The sequence below is a fragment of the Eleutherodactylus coqui genome, chromosome 4 (genome assembly GCF_035609145.1).
Source record: "Eleutherodactylus coqui strain aEleCoq1 chromosome 4, aEleCoq1.hap1, whole genome shotgun sequence".
NCBI lineage: Eukaryota > Metazoa > Chordata > Amphibia > Anura > Eleutherodactylidae > Eleutherodactylus > Eleutherodactylus coqui.
The window spans coordinates 140,518,051-140,532,871 of record NC_089840.1 but is presented as its reverse complement, the minus strand read 5'-3'; the positions used below and the strand labels follow the sequence as shown (position 1 = coordinate 140,532,871).

Sequence of the window (14,821 nt, the reverse complement as noted above, 5' to 3'; positions counted from 1 at the left end):
GAAGTACAATTCAAGTACACAAATGAAGGTAAAGCCTTAAAGAATAACAAAGGAAAAAGCATTTACACAAGATGGACTGACATAGCAAGAAGCTAGTTAATTTGTTAGCACATTTTTGAACAAAAAAAAAAAAAAGACAGACATAACTTAAAAGAAAGCAGTGAAATAGTTTAAGGCCTCCTTCCCACGAGCGTGACGGGCTCCGCCGCGTAATATTCCGCGGCGAAGCCCGTCACGGCGCCCCCCAGAGACCCTATACTTACCTGCGGGAGATAGCGTGAAATCGCTTCCCCGCCCACCGCCGCCGCGTCACCGCCCGTCACCGCCCACCGCCGCCACGTCACCAGCCGTGTCACGTGCCGCGGCCGGCCGTGTCACGTGACGCGGCCGGGCGCGTCATATGACGTCATATGACGCGCGGCGGTGGGCGGGAAAGCGTTTTTTCACGCTATCTCCCGCTGGTTACAGCGGGAGATAGCGTGAATGGACGGCTTCCATTGACTTCAATGGAAGCCGTCAGTGCGTACAGCCCGTCCTCACCCGCAGAAAATAGAGCATGCTGCGGGTGAGGACGGGAGAAATCGCGATGCGTAATTCCGCGGTGGAATTACGCATCGTGAGCATGGAGCTATTAGGTTCAATAGAACCTAATAGCTGCGGGCAACGCAGCGGATTTTCGCCGCGAATTACGCGGCGGAAATCCGTTCGTGGGAAGGAGGCCTAAAAGGAACACAAACATGGCTACTATTTTAACCATTAAAAGCAAACAAAGAAAAAACATTATTTGAAGGGTTTGGGTTACAGATTTAAGAACTAGCGAGGCTGTGTACATAGACGGAACCACAAATATTTTCATCCATAATGTACATCCACAATTCTATCGGACGTGAACAACCAATTGTTTGGGATCTAAAACGATGTCCCACAATGTTCAACATGCCAAAGTTTTTTGGGTCATAAAGGCTAGTTAATACCATGTGGCATTTGTCAATATATACAAGGAATCAAACCTGGTTTCTAAGTGAACTTAACAAGCAATAGCCCCTTTAATGGGCACAATACCAAGTTATTCCCAAGGCAGAAAGTTAGTAACAAAGTCATACAGTAAGAACACATTTAACAAGAGTGTTAAGGATACCAGTGTCCAAACACAACACCGCAATTTATGATAATTGTGTCCTATATTGTCAAAAAAGTTAACGACTACAGATGAGCGAGCATGCTCGGATTCAGAAGTTACTCGAGCGAGCATCACTCTTCTCGAGTAACTGCTTACTGGTCCGAGCATGCCCCGCCCCCCCCCACACCCCAAGCACACTCAGACCAGTAAGCAGTTACTCGAGAAGAGCGATGCTGACTCGAGTAACTGCTGTGTCCAAGTGCTCGCTCATCTCTATTAACCACGGATATGTGAGCCAGTCTACAGTAACACCTGGGTAAATTTGTAGCATGCTAGAAGAGAGAACGTCACAACATGGAGCTCTGGGCAAGTTAGTTGTCTTTGCAATCACTGAACTTCTGCAAAGCAACGTCTGTTACAAAAAGTGAACTTCCAAACAGTGTTAGTATGCAACAGACGGGACATTTATGGACGCACACTGCACTGGAAGCATCGAACGGTTGTCCAGATGGAGACATTGAGACAGCGACAAAATCTACCTGTGCTTCTATCTGCTTCATTTCACACTGCTCAGTAGGTGTCTGATGGCTACTTGATGTGCCACCATCAGGGTTCTTTCGAGTTGGAGCTACATAACCACCACTGTACAAGTGCCCGTAGAAAAACAAAGAGAATGGTACAGAGTATATGATAATGTAATACCATATTTGCAAATCATTAAGTTAAAAGATAAAACATGTCAGGAGAGCTGACTTGTTGGACTGTATATAATAAGAAAGACGTCAGGCAGCAGGTTTGGTGCGGTTGTATTTTATGCATTCATGAGAATACACAGATAGTAATGCCTCCTCAACACACAAGATGGCGACGTTTCGACTCTAAAGCATGAGTCTTTGTCAAGCTAGTTACACGTTAACACAACCTATGCTCTTATACGCCCCTTCACCAATCACATAATAATCATTAAAAAGATAAAGTGGAACAGGTGTGTTTCTTACCTCAGAGCTGGATTCCCATGGTGAACTTCACAGCCCATAGAATACATAGCTGGCGCACGCCATTGCAGTCATGTGTGTAACCCGGAAGTGCCTAACCTCAGATTGCTGGGAGAGCCCATGACAGGTCATCCTCCGTTGCCACAATAACCAGTAATCATTAATCATTCCCCCTGAGGATAGAGCAGAGCACAGCTGCGAGTTCTCGCGATAGCTGTGTCCCAGCTCCGTGCTTGCTGTGAGTCACGCTCCACTCTGCACATAAGCAAAGTCCATCACTATGGTAACCGGAGCCTCTGCCTTCCTATGGAGTGTTAGATCTGCTTGAATGGTATGACGTGTTCTCAAAGCACCAGATCTGGTCATCACAGGGTCCTAGTGCCGACATATCTATCCTTCTTATTACTAATGTGCACATTACTTCCATAAACAATCCAAACACGATGGAGGAATATAAATCATATAATAAGGGCGTGTGAGATATTCCCCATAAGTAGTTATATCACCACGTTCATAGTTCACTTATAAAACGGAGAAAGGTCACATAGTATTGTATACTTTCCGGACTGGCAAGAGGATTTAACCCACATTCATAGGGTTACAAGAACCAGATGTCTAGTTAAATAAGTAGATTTAATTAATACACAAAGGGATTTTTTACCATGGAGCAATGTCAGTACTATGTATTAATTAGCATGAAAGCAAGCACTGAGAGGAACAATTATAACACCAGAGAAGGAACCTAATTATTCCAAAAACAGAAATCCTAAAGGGTGATCATACTACGTGTCCTATTCATTCAAAGTATCATGCCAATACTAATACCTGAAGGCATGATTAAGCATGCGGCCGAGGTAGATCCTGATAGGTATACCCAAGCATATACGATGATAATGAGAGGTAGAAAAACGGGGTATCACACATACACTGAAATGGCTGCCAAGGAGTATAGCTTTTTTATTGATGCCCAGAAATCTATTAATATGCTACTAAATATTACATGTACACTGTATTAGTGCAAAAAAAACACAAGAAATTTCAATAAATATCAAAAAAAAAATCCAAAAAAGGAATCCAGCTCTGAGGTAAGAAACACACCTGTTCCACTTTATCTTTTTAATGATTATTATGTGATTGGTGAAGGGGCGTATAAGAGCATAGGTTGTGTTAACGTGTAACTAGCTTGACAAAGACTCATGCTTTAGAGTCGAAACGTCGCCATCTTGTGTGTTGAGGAGGCATTACTATCTGTGTATTCTCATGAATGCATAAAATACAACCGCACCAAACCTGCTGCCTGACGTCTTTCTTATTATATGTATATCTTTGGGAATTTGGACTCTTTCCCGGTCTGGGCGTGCAGACAAGGCTGAAGGATACAGCTTAGGATTTTTTCCCCCCCGAACTGGTAGTGGTGAGTGCTGCTGCTCAACTTTGTTTACTGCAAATTGCTATGGATCCATCACAGCGTGCACCCCCAGGGGGACAAGCCTCATTATTTGCGGGCCTGGCTGATGGTGCACCAGGAGCCTCCTCTCCATTTATGTTTTCAGAAGCAGATGCAACAAAAATTCTGTCTGAAGTGTCTGTTGATACCTCATTCCTGTGTACTCCTTCTGCGGCTGTCTTACAGAAACAGTTTGAATCAGAACGAAAGCACATGATATCTTACAATCTCCACCTGGCCACCTTACACGAGTATTACCAGGCAAGGAGGATCCCACGAGGTTTGCGCTCGAGTATGAGACCCACATTACTTGCGGACAACTCGAGCTTCTGTGCTAAGTTTGAGGGTATTTTAAATAAATGCTCATTCGATCTGATGTTACTTAACATTGAATATTTATGTTCAGAAGTTAAAAGGAGTCGAGAGATTATTGGAGATATCGAATCCCAATTAAAACAACAGATGGGTGAAACCGACTGGCTACCCTACTCAACAAAGATGGATGCTCTACTGAGAAAATATCAGGAGGACATAGAGTCAACTAAAAGGATGAAGTGGTACCGCGACGCGGAGGATTACAAAAATAACAAGGTTTATAAATGGCAATATTCACGTGGGCATTTTTCTTCCAATCCCAATCCTAGGAGAAACCAACGTCGTGGACGGATGGGTGGACAAAAACGTAAAGGCGAATTCGGGTTCACATCTGTTGGATCCGACTCAACTGACGATTCATCAAGACCTGTTACGGAGAGAAATCCGAATACCGCACGTTTTTTAGGTCATCGCCCGCCGTCGAAATCACGAATAAATCTACACAACAGGGTGGAATCCGGAGAGGAGGGCGCAAGCACAACAGAGCGAGGAAAAGAGACTATGCAGACCCGAGCAACCACCAGGAGACTCCCGTAACTGGTGAACAATCGTTAGTGGTAAATATTTCTTCTTTTACACTAACTGAATTGGAGATTTCAGTACTCTCCAAGGGCCTGGCGTTCTGCCCGAAACCAACGGTAGATTGGTTCCAATTAGATGTAGACTTGGACGCCTTTATGAGGCGATTAAAACTTAAGACATTTTTTTCCACTGTACCATCCAATAGTGAGGTTGGCAGCACTCAGACTAATCCCCGTGAGGTGTTTTCCTCGAGGGAAATTGGTCTTCGTCCTGCAAGTCGTTTCGTACCGCTTTCCAATGACCATGTAGTTGAAACTTTTTCTAAATTTGTAAAGCAGGATGTTCATCACTTGAGATCTCATAGATTATGTAAACCTTGCCGCACGAATATGCGCAAGGATGAATGGCTGGCGGTCAAAAATTTAAGTAAGAATCAATCAGTAATTATTAAACCAGCGGATAAGGGTGGGGCCGTAGTAGTGATGGATAGGTTCAAATATCTGAATGAAATTCGCCGCCAATTGAATGATGTCTCGACTTATGAGAAACTAAGACAAGATCCAACATTACGCTTTCAGATGCAATTACGGGTTCTGATTAACGAGGCGATCAATCAAGCTATCATTGATCGACAACTTGCGGATTATTTACTCATTGCATACCCTATTACACCCACTATCTACGTCCTACCAAAGATCCACAAGGATCTTGCAAACCCACCGGGTAGACCGATCATATCCGGTAGGGAGTCTCTATTCAGTAACATCTCCCGTTTTTTAGATAGAGTTTTAAGACCCTTTGCCATAAGAGGCCTATCTTATATACGTGATACCAGCGACTTCTTAAACAAAATCAAGGAAGTTAGAGTGAGTGAACACTCCTTACTAGTTTCATTAGATGTGGTCTCACTCTATACTATAATAGCACATGACAAGGGTCTAGATGCAGTACGTGATTCCCTATTAAGCTCTGATTGGAATAATGGCACTATTCAATTTATTTTGACCCTACTTGAATTTATTTTGACCAACAACTATTTCATCTTTGAGAATGCCTTTTATCGGCAATGCTGTGGGACCGCAATGGGGTCGAATGTGGCCCCGACGTATGCGGTTATTTTTATGAATTATGTTGAGACAACATGGATCTATACCTCCCCATCCTGGCAATATGTACGTGGATGGTGGAGGTATATTGATGATGTCTTCCTGATTTGGGAAGGCACTGAAATAGAATTGACATCTTTCTTTGACGAATTAAATAATATACTCCCAGAACTCAGGTTTACCATGTCGACATCTACTACTGAACTCCAGTTCTTGGATGTACTTGTCATTAAGAAAGAAGGCCATTTGGAGACTGACCTCTTTACCAAGGTCACTGATAGGAACAACCTATTAGTCTTTGATAGTTTCCACCCAAGAAAGACAATAGAGTCCTTACCTTGGAGTCAGCTCCTTCGGGTGAGGCGGATCGTAAGCAATGAGAAAGTGAATGATCGTCTTGAGCAAATGTACTCCAAATTTAGAACGCGGGGTTATCCAGCGAATATGTTAGGCCCTTTAATGGAAAAAGCTCGACAATTTCCACGAGATCAGCTTCTCTCCCCGAAACATCGAGATACTGAATTGTCTCGTATTCCTTTTGTATCCACCTATAGCCCGGCCAGTGATCAAATTATGAGAATTATCAGACGACACTGGTTATTACTCTCCAAGGGCTGTGGTAATGTCCCCGAATTTCGGTCCTTTCCGATTATGGCTTATCGACGAGGACGTAACTTGAAAGATCGATTAGTACGTTCCTATCTGTCAGATATTGGCCCCCCAAAACAAAGGGTCTTATACCCAGTGAAGACTGGGAATTTTCCATGTCTGAGCTGCACATGCTGCAGCAATATGAATCGTGGCAACACGTTCAATCATCCAAGGACTGGGAAAAAGTTTTATATCCGACAGAGATATACTTGCAAGTCATCATATGTTGTTTACCTTATATCATGTCCCTGCGGCCTCCTGTACGTGGGCGAAACTATTCAAGAGATTCGCTCACGTATCACCAAACATAAGAGCACGATCAGGAATGAAAACATTGAACTGCCCATCCCCAAACATTTTGCTAGTGCTAGACACAGCATCAGTCAACTCAAATTTAGAGTTATAGATGATGTCCCTGAAAACATCCGAGGGGGGGATCGGATAAAATTACTTAAAAGGAAAGAGGCCAGTTGGATCTTCAATCTGGACACCCTGACCCCATTGGGACTTAACCTTGATTACAATACCTTTGCATTTCAGTGATGTATTTGTTTGTAGTCTGCTTTCTTTATCCTAGACCTGTTTTTAATATTTCTTTTTTTGATTACAGATTTTCATATCTGGGTGGATCCTCCTCGGACGCTGGAACTATTTCCCATGACACTGAGCCCCTGGGTTTTTTTTGATATTTATTGAAATTTCTTGTGTTTTTTTTGCACTAATACAGTGTACATGTAATATTTAGTAGCATATTAATAGATTTCTGGGCATCAATAAAAAAGCTATACTCCTTGGCAGCCATTTCAGTGTATGTGTGATACCCCGTTTTTCTACCTCTCATTATCATCGTATATGCTTGGGTATACCTATCAGGATCTACCTCGGCCGCATGCTTAATCATGCCTTCAGGTATTAGTATTGGCATGATACTTTGAATGAATAGGACACGTAGTATGATCACCCTTTAGGATTTCTGTTTTTGGAATAATTAGGTTCCTTCTCTGGTGTTATAATTGTTCCTCTCAGTGCTTGCTTTCATGCTAATTAATACATAGTACTGACATTGCTCCATGGTAAAAAATCCCTTTGTGTATTAATTAAATCTACTTATTTAACTAGACATCTGGTTCTTGTAACCCTATGAATGTGGGTTAAATCCTCTTGCCAGTCCGGAAAGTATACAATACTATGTGACCTTTCTCCGTTTTATAAGTGAACTATGAACGTGGTGATATAACTACTTATGGGGAATATCTCACACGCCCTTATTATATGATTTATATTCCTCCATCGTGTTTGGATTGTTTATGGAAGTAATGTGCACATTAGTAATAAGAAGGATAGATATGTCGGCACTAGGACCCTGTGATGACCAGATCTGGTGCTTTGAGAACACGTCATACCATTCAAGCAGATCTAACACTCCATAGGAAGGCAGAGGCTCCGGTTACCATAGTGATGGACTTTGCTTATGTGCAGAGTGGAGCGTGACTCATAGCAAGCACGGAGCTGGGACACAGCTATCGCGAGAACTCGCAGCTGTGCTCTGCTCTATCCTCAGGGGGAATGATTAATGATTACTGGTTATTGTGGCAACGGAGGATGACCTGTCATGGGCTCTCCCAGCAATCTGAGGTTAGGCACTTCCGGGTTACACACATGACTGCAATGGCGTGCGCCAGCTATGTATTCTATGGGCTGTGAAGTTCACCATGGGAATCCAGCTCTGAGGTAAGAAACACACCTGTTCCACTTTATCTTTTTAATGATTATTATGTGATTGGTGAAGGGGCGTATAAGAGCATAGGTTGTGTTAACGTGTAACTAGCTTGACAAAGACTCATGCTTTAGAGTCGAAACGTCGCCATCTTGTGTGTTGAGGAGGCATTACTATCTGTGTATTCTCATGAATGCATAAAATACAACCGCACCAAACCTGCTGCCTGACGTCTTTCTTATTATATGTATATCTTTGGGAATTTGGACTCTTTCCCGGTCTGGGCGTGCAGACAAGGCTGAAGGATACAGCTTAGGATTTTTTCCCCCCCGAACTGGTAGTGGTGAGTGCTGCTGCTCAACTTTGTTTACTGCAAATTGTTGGACTGTATGACAGGAACTGCATAATCAGCAGTAATTGTGATAGGAGCCCCCTCCTTCCCATAAAAAGATTGTGTGGTACAGTCCATGTAGTTTCAGCATGCAAGGATTCTGGTGACTGAAACAGTAACTTCTTAAGAGAACATAAATCTAAGCAGAATCTAAGGGAATCACAGTGAAATTGTATGACACACCTGGAGAGAAGGCCTCGGAAAGAGAGGAATAACTAAAGATGTTATCAGTTGACAGATATTGTGGGGCTAGTCCCATAATGAAGGAAATATATTTTTCACTAGAGTGGCTCCAACAGATTTAATTTTTTCCTGCATAGACCACCAGAGGCTGTTATGCTTTTCAACACTTCAAAAAGCATATTTTTAAATTCATGGTCTTACATAAGATTTTAAAAGGGGACTAATATTGTTGCTACTTTAGTTTCTGCCGACGGCAGTGTGGCAACTGTCCCAGCCCCCTTTCCATGAGGCCTTGAACCCAAACTCCAGTAGTGTGATGATCTATGCTTACATGCTACTTGCCAGTCAGCAAGGACTCTGTAGAGGAGCCAGGTTATGCTCTCTACAGTCTACGGCACACACCATACTGAGAGCGGGAGATGGAGGAGTCTGGTTATAGAGCACGCTAAACACAACAAATAGTATGATCATGTCCAGAAGATTGTGCTGTTGCTGGGTCGGGTGTGTACTGTGGGGGGCAAATTATTACTTTTTGGAGCCACAGAGGGCACACTTTATTACTTAGGCCCCCTGTTCAGGGACGTGTATTCGCCGGCAGTTTACCGCCAGCCGACGCTTTACACAGCATTGCTATGGAAAGCGACGGCCCCAGTCCACGAACGGAGAATCATTGCAATTCTCCGCTCATGGAGGGCAATTCAGATAGGGCTGACCGGCGGAGAATCGGCAGCGCCTCCCACGGCGGAGATCTGCCGCGGGACTTCGCAACGCCCGTGGACAGCCGGCCTTAGTGCAGGGGTCACTGAGAGGATGGTGTAGCAGAAGGATGGTAAAAGTGTATAGACTCATGAGTGAAAGTAGTCTTCACAGTCAAAATAGAGAATAAAAATGAAACTGATGACTCCAATCAAAAAAGATGCCAATTGTGATAGCAGTAACTAGAGTGCAGTTACCTCCAGTTATCAGTGTAAATCGGGTATGTGCCTGTTACTCAGTGACTGCATTAGACACTACAATGTATAGAGCTGAGCTGGTGTTATGAAAATTCTATTCTCTACATCCCTGCTGTCTTCACACTGCCTGCAGGACCAATTCTATCCATTATAAAAAATATTTAAAATGTCCAATTTTTTTTAGGCAAGCTTCACACTGCCTTCATTAGTTTCTGGAGCTAAACAGGAAAACCGGAAGTGTTGAATCCAGCATATGCCAGACTCGGTCTGGACAGCGTAGAAAGGCCACATTGACTATAATGGGGCCCATTTGGCTTTGCAGATACAGGGAGAAATTTTCCCAGACAAAACATTAGCATGCTGTGCCTTTATGTCTGGGATTTCATGCCAGATTTGCCCTAGAGGGTCTAAATGTGAGTTTTTCACGTGGTTTTACATTTGTGTTGGGGATTTTGTTTCACTGTTCCATTTGGAGAGCAGAAAAGGGGAAATCCCTACAGCTGAACAGTTTTAAATAGATGGAACAGAACAGCGCCGGACCGACGCCATTGGCTATAATGAGGTCCGTGGCCGGCTTTTGGTCGGAAGAAAAAGTGCTGCATGTAGCACTCTTTCTTCTGGTATTTATTGCTGCAGGTTCCAACTTAGATGTGCAACTGGCCTTACTGATGTACCATACTGTTGCAAAAGCGCAAGCATAGAACCTCATCACCAAGATAGCCAAATTCCAATATGGAGCATGTATGGCTGCTGGCAGGGATTTCCTTGTTCTTTCTGGGATTGGTCTATTCTGTAAAGGTTATATTATAAAAGCATCTTTTCGTAGTAGACTCTCACCCTCTTTTTTTCTTAAACCAGCACACATAAATAATTGCTGATGCGGCAAACAGAATTCCAAAAATTCCACCGATTACGCCTCCTTAAAAGAAATACAGCAATGTTACATGGAAAGCAAGTTTACTCTTGCACACGACTGACCAAAAGTGTCCAATACTATTAAAAGGGGTTTTCCAGGACTTTACTATTGATTAGCTATTGAGGACCTATCCTGACAATTACTTATCGGAGGTCAGTCATTCAGAAAGACTGTTCGAGATGAGATCAAGGTGGGCCAGCTGTCAGTGGTGAGAACCAGAAGCAGACAGATCCCCACTGCAGCGGCCCAGTTTGGTAATTGAAGGCACAGCTCCCATTAAACTGAACTGGGATGGAGCTGATTGCTTCTGGCTCTGTCCCCACTGAGAGCTAGGCTATCAGCTGATCAACAGTCCCAAGAAGTGGACCGCCACCGATCGAGAAGATAGGTCATTAATAGTAAAGTCCCAGAACAGCCATTTAAACTCAAACAGCACACAGTAAGTTCCAAGTTTCCCCTAGTGGTTGCAGCAGATAGTGTTTTATCCTTTATTTATACTGAGGCTAATTTCACACAGGTGAGCCTGAATTTTCCCACGCATGCGGGGCGTTTGTGTCAAACACGCCTCGCATCACTTCAGGAAAGTAGCAGCTTTCAGTTGCACCAGAGAATTGGTAAGTGTTTTGCATTGTTTTCAATGGGAAACCTCACATCACACTTGTGTACAACTCCCACGTCGTCCAATCTTTTTCCCAGCCCCATTGAAAGCAAGATGCCCAAACATAGGACATACCACGATATGGGGAGAAAAAAAAGGGGGGGGGAAAGATCGCTCATGTATATGACACGCCTCTAAAGAATAGGGCTCATAGATGTGCGACTTTCTCAGCCATGAGAAAGAGGCCTTATACCAGGGATTTGGAGTTAGGAATTCAGCTTTTCTAATACAACAGCTATAAAGAAACAAGGTCAAAAAGTTGGAACTAAAAAAAAACCAACAGCATTAAAGGGAGTTCTTTTACAACAGATACACCTAAATGTATACTGTAGTAGTATACGACACAAGTTTGGATCTAGGATTGCCTTCTTTTTTTCGGATGGTTTCAAACAAACATTGAAAGTATATTAGAAGTAATTTTTTTCTTTCTTTTTAAGGATCCACTAAACTCTCACATCAACTGCACACTTCAGTGAAATACACTATGCTCCCCTATCCAAATCAGTAGTAGGCATCTGTAAGGCAGACATAAGTGGCATATCAGACAACCCGAATTCATCAAGGACTTCAGAAACTGTAAATACAATACTTGTCAGATACATTTCTGAAGAATACAATTATTTCCTTGGTAAATTATAACCTTTTCAAAACATCTAGTTAATTCAAGAATAGTCTGAAGTAGGTCGGCCTATCGTTGTCAAAGTCTAAAATCAAGAGATGTCTTCATTAGTGTAAATAGTGTTCATCTCCAGATTAAACTTTGCTAGAAAACATAATAAAGCTGCCCAGTTCTGGAACAAGATTCTTCGAACCGATGAAACCAAGATGAACTTGTACCAGAATGATGAGAAGTGAAGAATGACCTACAATACAATCAGTAACTATAGACAATGGCAGTAAAGGTCCGGCAAAGCATCTCAAGAAAGGTAACTCAGCATATGGTGGAGTCCATGCGATCCATACTTCAGGGAGTCATTGACTGCAAAGCATTTGCAACCAGGTATTAAAAACCGTTCTTATATTTAGAAGTCGCAGAATTACCCGGCTTCGCACGGGTCCATTTCATGTAACTGTGTTTGGTTAGAAAACTATTATGTTGGCTTCATATCAGTAGCAAGCATAATTAAGTAAAGAAAAATGTCTGGGTTGCTATGTGCAGAAAAATTTGATGTCTCGCCAGTAGAGTCCTGAAGGGATTTTAATTAAAGGGGTGTAGGGGTTGTCTGGTTATGTGTTCAAAATTTTTGGGAGGGAGTAACGCAAAAAAAGAAAAAAAAAATGTGCACATACCCTTACCTACTCAATCAAATGAGGTGCAAATCATAGAATGTATGTAAACAGGCCCACATGGAACACATACTAGTGAGCACACAGGACAGGAGCATATCTGATGCAAACATAGCCTTACAGGGTGCAGATAATTATCTATATACAGGGAACGGGCAAATTCATAGAGGGGGGCAGATAAGTGAGCAATACAGCAAGCAAATAAAACAGCTAAACCAGGTGTGAAAGAAAAACACCAAAGTCGTACAAATCATAATGTATGCAAAATCCATTGACTTGTCGCATTATTCTCTGAATGCCCATTGTGTGATCCATATCAGCAGGGTGCCCTCATTTAGCAGAACCAAATACCATATTCAGCAACCATCCTTTAGCATCTTTACACCTAGTCTCACATCTTCTCGCCCCCACATAACCAAGTCTCCCCATCACAATCTCCCCCATAGACCCACATTGCAATCTCCTGGTCTCCCACAGAACCATGCATCCCCCAAATCACATTTCTTCCCCTACAAAACCACATTTCCCTCCATTGCAATCCCCTTCCTCTACATAACTATACCCATAAGACCAAGTCTCCCAACCCCAGATTTCCATGGTACAGAACCATCTCCCCTGTCCCCCAGAACTGTCTCCATCCTAGTTTCCCCCGAGCCACAGACTTGGCCGTGACCGGTACCTATATTAAACAAAGAGCGCTCTCCGTAAGAACTCATTGCAATTCAGCCATGGCTAGCTCTGGAGCGCTTTAGAAACAGTGGATTGCGCAGACAGGTGATGAGCTGTATTGGTCTCCAGCAGGGGCCACAATTCATGGCAGTGCGAGCTGCATGTGACTGGTAGAATGTACACCCCTGATACAGCTCTAACTCCGAAACAGGTAATACAGTATATTTGTAGACACCTTGAGTTAAAGCTTTACAGCTTACATTCTAGTCACTTACTGAAGACTTTGTGCTCCTGCCCAAACATTTCTGGATCCAACCGTATAATCATTAGCATTAGCATATTCTATTATACAAAACACAGACTTGTCTTACCCACGATAGCACCAACGTTGTTTCCACCTAAAACAAAGAAAACAAATACATGAGATAACTTGAACATTATAGGTCAAGTGGGGTATTTTGGGCTTTTTGAACTGACGATCTCTCCTCTGGAGAATAGGTCATGAGTAGAGATGAGCGAGCATACTCGATAAGGCAAACTACTCGATTGTGTACCTGCCCGCTTGTCTCTAAAGATTCGGCTGCCGGCGAGGAGCAGCGGGGGAGAGCGGGGAGGAACGGAGGGGAGAGCTCTTCTCACTCTCTCCCCCCTGCTCACTGTCGCAACTCACCTGTCACCCGCGCCGGCAAACGAATCTTTAGATACGAGCGGGCAGGTACTCGAATAAGGCACTACTTAGGCACTACCACTCGAGTAGTTTGCCTTATCGAGTTTGCTCGCTCATCTCTAGTCACGAGTTCAAAAAGCCCAAAATACCCCTTGAAGGTTTAGCATATGAAGTAGCAGTGAATACTAACAGTAAGTAAAAGTAGAAATAGTGTATTATCAAAAATAAAAAGGAATGTGACATAAAATACTTCAAAAGTAAAATAACTATTGATATAATCAAAGTTCTTCTTGGCCCAGTTGTTAAGACCTTCAAGTGGCATGTTGAAAAGTACAGTCTGTAAGATACATTAAATTCAATTCGACAAATATGACTGGAAAACTCAAGGAACTAATTCTAGAATGGCCTAAGATGAATAGCGCCACCGAAAGTGTAAATAAGTGCCAGGCTCATGGTTACTCTCTAACAGAAGTCTGAAGGAGAAGAATAGTACGGATGGGTCTGTGTAGGGGTGTTATATACAATCTAGGAGATTTCCTATGCGTTTTCCTGCACTCTAATGGGCCACGAGATAGTTTACAGATACTCAAATAAGAAGGATCCGAGTCCCACACTCCTCCTCTCAGAGCATTTCAAACATCATCGATTGGTAAAGGGTTGAGAGCAGCCTAGAGGTTTAAAGTAACTTCAAAAGTTGCTCTCTAAGGTGAGATATCAGGTGGTCTCACGGCTATTGAGAATTTGAATCTAATATGACACTTCCTAAGATTCAGTTATAGGACAGAACTCCAATTTCTCTAAAGGCCTGGCAGTCAAACTGTACGTGAGAGCTATGAGGGAGTTGGTCAGCAGAAGTTGGCAAGTCTGAGGTAGGGAGGTCTATCAAATCAGAAATTATGTCAGTGGGGAAGAGCAAAAGATCTGGTGATACTTAGACCAAGCATTTAGGGTAACTTTGTTTAGCTTTTTTGGGATATACCTTGTGTGGCACAGAGTGTTAAGGCGGCAGAAATGCAGTCTTAATCCCTCGCTCAGGATCTGAAGGTTGTGGGTGCAATACAGCCGGCTCCATTGAAAGCAATGGGCTGCCGGCGATCTCAGGATGAATTTTCGGGAAGGGCTTAAAAATATAAGCCCTTACCTGAAAATCATCCTAAAATGTGT

General features: G+C 43.0%; 3 protein-coding genes across 3 annotated transcripts in view; 1 reads left to right on the top strand and 2 right to left on the bottom strand.

Annotated features, from left to right (window-relative positions):
• The window catches only part of LOC136625751 (C4b-binding protein alpha chain-like), a 603,882-nt gene that overhangs the window by 198,428 nt on the left and 390,633 nt on the right, over positions 1 to 14,821 (bottom strand). The gene's annotated exons all lie outside the window — the stretch shown is intronic.
• LOC136625754 (membrane cofactor protein-like) overlaps positions 1 to 14,821 on the bottom strand; it is a 74,624-nt gene that overhangs the window by 4,166 nt on the left and 55,637 nt on the right. Inside the window, exons 12-14 of the mRNA XM_066600221.1 lie at positions 13,362 to 13,388; positions 10,298 to 10,379; positions 1,660 to 1,762 (exon numbers count right to left, since the gene is read on the bottom strand). Coding sequence (XP_066456318.1) covers positions 1,660 to 1,762; positions 10,298 to 10,379; positions 13,362 to 13,388 — 212 coding nt within the window. The remainder of the gene's footprint in view (positions 1 to 1,659; positions 1,763 to 10,297; positions 10,380 to 13,361; positions 13,389 to 14,821) is intronic.
• On the top strand, positions 3,195 to 7,073 carry LOC136625750 (uncharacterized). The gene is made up of 2 exons (XM_066600211.1): positions 3,195 to 4,494; positions 6,827 to 7,073. Exon 1 carries the CDS (start codon positions 3,569 to 3,571, stop codon positions 4,472 to 4,474), a length of 906 nt encoding a protein of 301 aa, XP_066456308.1. The 5' UTR covers positions 3,195 to 3,568; the 3' UTR covers positions 4,475 to 4,494; positions 6,827 to 7,073.

Excerpts from the sequence above, each read along its gene's own strand:
- LOC136625750 (XM_066600211.1), top strand. The coding sequence starts at position 3,569 with ATGGATCCATCACAGCGTGCACCCCCAGGGGGACAAGCCTCATTATTT.